At 33.0% G+C, this 4951-nt stretch overlaps 1 protein-coding gene across 1 annotated transcript; it reads right to left on the reverse strand.

Annotated features, from left to right (window-relative positions):
- Positions 1-979: 979 nt before the first annotated feature.
- Positions 980-2472, reverse strand: LOC113873416 (UDP-glycosyltransferase 91A1-like). The gene has a single exon (XM_027511522.1). The coding sequence runs from the start codon at positions 2470-2472 to the stop codon at positions 1069-1071; it is 1404 nt and encodes a 467-aa protein (XP_027367323.1). The 3' UTR covers positions 980-1068.
- Positions 2473-4951: the final 2479 nt, after the last annotated feature.

A 4951-nucleotide genomic window follows, 5' to 3' on the forward strand; every position in this document is an offset into this window, starting at 1 on the left:
AAATCTCCAACAGAGAAATCAAGAAAATCTTGGAGAAAGTGGTGAATAATTCAAGAAAAGACTAGTTAAGGAAGCTGGATGACACAGTTTGGGCATATAGGACAGCATTCAAAACACTAATTGGTATGTCACCATATCAATTAGTTTCTGGAAAGGCTTGTCATCTCCCTGTGGAACTTGAACATAAAGCATACTGGGCTATATTATAAAAATTTAAAATAACAAATTTGAATTTCTAAAAAATAACTTTATAAATTTTTTTTAAAAAATTAAATCAAAAATATATAAAAACTGATATTATTAAGCATAAGTATTATTTAAAAATAAATAATTTAATAAATAAAAAAATCAACACAAATTAATCAATATTTTATAATTAAATTTGGTTCAATTTTAAAATTATATTTAAACTTAATCAAATTACATATTATTTTTATGTTCAGTTAAAATAATTTTTTGAGTAAAATCAAATTGAACTATCAACTTTAGAGAAAGAGGATACAGATAAATAAAGAAGCTGAGAATTTATTTATTTTTAATTTAAATATATTATTTTATAAACAGTTAACTTTAGATTAATAATGAAATCCATCGTTTTTCCACTTCTCTTCCTGTAAGAGTTAAATCAAACTATACAACTCGTCATATTGATCGACAAAATGAAATTGTACTGAATGACTGTTACAGCAATGTTACACATCTCGCAAGCAATGAAGCACTAAATGCTAACGAGCCAGGGAGGAGAAAACCCTGTAATGCCAGAAAAGGAAAACATAAAGAGGAAGAAATATTCAAACACGCGCAGTACGATTACCGTGGTAGAGGAAAACTCTCACGGAACAGCCACAAGCTAATCACACGAGATAAGCCAGAAACATAAACCAAACCACAACTAATAGCAATCTCACGAGATAAGAGAAAAGGGTCGCAAAAGTTTGGCTTTTTCATAATCGCTCTTTTGAAATTTATCCCTAAGACCCTTATCTAATTAATACAGAGGTTTTATTATATCACTTCAACAAAACAAATATTATCTAGTAGAAGCTCAGAACCAACCCAACAACGAGATTAACGTTCCGGCAGGGTCCCAAGGTAGTGCAACAACTCATCAATGTACCTTTCTTGTCTTTCCTTACTGACAAATAAATCCTTCATCTCTTTAATATTTTCCCTATAGATCCTTCCTTCTTCTTCAACCATAACCATCCTCACCGAGTCAGCGACCGAGTCACTCGTGAAGGATCCATCTCGCTCGTTCCTGGGCACCGTGTAACCCATCTTCTTCTCCTCTAACACCCTTGCGTTCAACCCTTGGTCTGCAAGAAACGTTAACAGTACCAATGGCTTCTCTGTCTGAACAGCCTCCACCACAGAGGTCCACCCAGCGTGACTCAAGAACCCACCGACTGCCACGTGGTCCAATATCTTCAGTTGTGGGGCCCAGGTGGTGCACACCACTCCACGCCCTTGGGTTCGCTCCTCAAACCCTTCTGGTAACCGTAGCACATGTGGGTCCCAGGGCCCACGTTGAAGCCTCAGAGCCCAGAAAAATGGAAGCTTCGATTTCTCCAACCCTAGAGCTATCTCCGTGACTTCTTCTTGACTCGGTTTCGCTTCACTTCCAAACGCCACGTACACCACACTGCCACGCGCTTGTTTGTCCAACCAATCCTTCATCCACCGCCACGTGTCATTCTCGTCGTCGTCGTCGTCAAACCCCGTGCTGGGTAATTGACCAACGGGGAGAACCAGTTTCTGGTAAATGTTCTCCAGCACTTGAAACCATTCCGGTTCGAACTTGGTGCACCCTCTAACTACGACGACATCACAGTTTTGGATACATAAACTGAGCCTTTTCATGTCTGAAACACCGGAGCTATTGACGGAGACAATGTCGAAGATCCGCATGATTTCAAATAAACGAAATGCAACGGTGGTTGGAAAAGGGACCCATGGAGGATGAACTGTGAAGTCTTCGGGGGTTTTTCGGATCGGGTCATTGCCGGTGAGAAGCTCAGCAGGCCCCATGAAGCCTAGAGCCGGAGCAGTATAAATGCTGTAAAACACGCTCCTAATACCGAGTTTGGAAGCCACAGAACCTACCCAGAAGGGAACAAAGTCGTAGAAGATCGAATCGGCATTGGAAGATTCGAGAAAACGAGTTAAAGGTTCTTGGAGGGCATCGTAGGCTTTTTTAAGGAATGGAACGAGGTCGTAGGGGATGTCGGTAGTGGCCTCTGCGTTTTCTGGAAGGTTCTCGACTTTGGGCAATGGAAGCTTCACGTATTTGATGAATATAGCCAAGTTTGGTGATAGTTTGGGGAGGCGCTTTATGTTTCTTGGGGTGGATACGAAGCTTACACGATGACCCTTTTGAGCTATGAGCTTGGCCAACTCAAGGTTTGGAATCATGTGACCAAAGGCCAACCATGGAAGCATTACTATGTGAAGCTTTTTCATATCTTCAGCCATTTGTGAACAAGTTGCAGGAAGACAACCCCAAGAGTCAAAATAGAAGAGACTCGTTTCAATTGTGTTACTTCATATATGACCTAATAATCTTACCATAAATAGAATGATTTGGAATATATTAATTTTAAAATATAATAATTAAATTATATTTTAAAAATATAATTAAAATAAAAAATAACTTTTATAGATACTAAAATATTTTATATATATCGAAAGATAAAAATATATTTAAATCAAATATAACTATTAATATTTAAACGTTATGCTAGAATTAACGTGCAATTATTATTATTATTATTATTGTTAGCAGTGACTATGAACTAATAATATTAAGCTTAATTTTTAAAATTGCGGTTTAGAATTAATGATAACTTTTTAAAATATTTATTTTACTTCTGTAAGTTTAATGTTATCACAAAATCATTTTTTATATCATTTATCTTCTAGACTTTCCAAACGCTTTCCTAAAGAGGAATTACAGCATTTCTCTATCCCTAAATGGAATCTTGCATCACTTATTTGGTTGTAACAGTGCATGGTCACTGCAATGTCCCTTGCTACTTGTCAGCGAGACTGCATTTTTTTTATTATAAAATGGGGCTAAACGAGGCTTTTTTTGTCCTTTTAGGGTTAAATTTAAAAAAATTTACTAAATCAGGGCTTCATGTAAACATATTCCCGGTCTGCAGTTGGGGAGTGACGTGGCAAGAGAATCGTCCAGACCAGGGACAGCACATATGATGACGTGGCGAACTGTGAGAGTGTCGTCCCACCAGTAGCCGACACTTATGACAGTGTCGTCCCATTATTAGACGACACTCATGAGATGTTGACACGTGTCGCTCAATGATGCCACGTTCTATCTTAATAATTTTTTTCTCTCCTTCAAAAATTATATCCTCATTTCCTTCATATATTCTACTATTTGAATATAATATAACAACAATTTCATTCATCTTGCATTACAAATAAGCCAAATTTATAATATAATAAAATTATATTTAAAAATTTATTTGTAATTACAAATATTTAAATTTTTTTTAATACTTAAAAAATTTATATTACAACATTAACACTTAAAATATTATCCAAATATAAAATAAATATTATTATTCGAAATATAAATTCTTAATAGCCAATAAACAAAATTATATATTTATAATGCTTAAAAAAATTTAACCTTATTATTGCTCTTCTTGCAATTTCTTCTCTAGCCTATCTAGTTACAATTTCTTCTCCAGCAGCCTATTCGTTCTTCAGCTTCACGGTTAAAATGTGAAAGTTTCATATTTATACACATTTGAAGTTGGATAAAAGAATATATCAAAATTTTTATCCATTGGTCACATTAAAATCGGGTATCGTGGGCCGGCATTGGAGTCTTCTTTGTTATAGACGCTACTAAAACCGTCCAAAAATAGACGACACAACTTCATTAAGCGACACGTGTCAACATCTCATGAGTGTCGTCTAATAATGGAACGACACTGTCATGAGTGTCGACTACTGGTGGGACAACACTCACAGTTCGCCACGTCATCATATGTGTCGTCCCTGTTATGGACGACTCTCTTGCCACGTCACTCGCCCACCCCAGACCGAGAATATGTTTACATGAAGCCCTATTTTGATATTTTATTTTAAAATTAACCCTAAAAAGGCAAAAAATCCCGCTAAACGATCAAACCAAACTTACACGAGAGTCTTACTATTTCAACTACCACAAGCATCAAAATATAAAAATAAAAATAATTGAGACGGCACCTTTACCTTCCTATTTTAATTTATAAATATTTGAATAATATTAACATGTATTTAATATTGCTTATTATTTATAATTATTTTTCCTTATTTTTTCTATCATTTCACTTTTTATATTTCTTTGACTGTATACGTACCATGGAGTATTAAAAAGCATTTTTCTTATTACGTAGATTATTATATTTATTTATTAATATATATATATATATATATAATCATACATAATAAAAAAGTTAATAAATAGTTTTTATTAAAATTATTAAAGTCGTATAATTTTTAACAAATTTTAGTATATATAATTTATTATGTCTTTTTATATATATATATATATATATATATATATATATATATATTAAAAATGTAGTGTAAAAAGTATGATAGATAAAATGATCTATAAAAGGTGAGCTATAAACAAAAAATCTTTTATTTTATTTTAGTCGGAGTATTTGAAAAACCTGTTAAATTTTGTCCTTCATTACTATTAAATAACAAAATAATGAAATAAGATGTTATGTCATTTTTTATCAATGTAAATAATCATTTTTATCCAAGTTTTCTTTTAAAATTTCAAAATAGAAAAATAAAATTAATAATTAAATTTTGTAGGAGGTTAAGATAATAGATAATAAACTAACATAAAATTAAATTTTAAATTTTAAAATTTTAAATCAGATTTAAAAATGGTCAAAATAGTTTATAGATTTTTACGAGAGTAGAT

This window comes from Abrus precatorius, unplaced genomic scaffold, assembly GCF_003935025.1.
Source record: "Abrus precatorius isolate BTA unplaced genomic scaffold, Abrus_2018 Scaffold7, whole genome shotgun sequence".
In the NCBI taxonomy this organism is placed as follows: domain Eukaryota; kingdom Viridiplantae; phylum Streptophyta; class Magnoliopsida; order Fabales; family Fabaceae; genus Abrus; species Abrus precatorius.

What these genes read in the sequence shown, in the direction of transcription:
- LOC113873416 (XM_027511522.1), bottom strand. Translation starts at nt 2,472, where the DNA reads ATGGCTGAAGATATGAAAAAGCTTCACATAGTAATGCTTCCATGGTTG.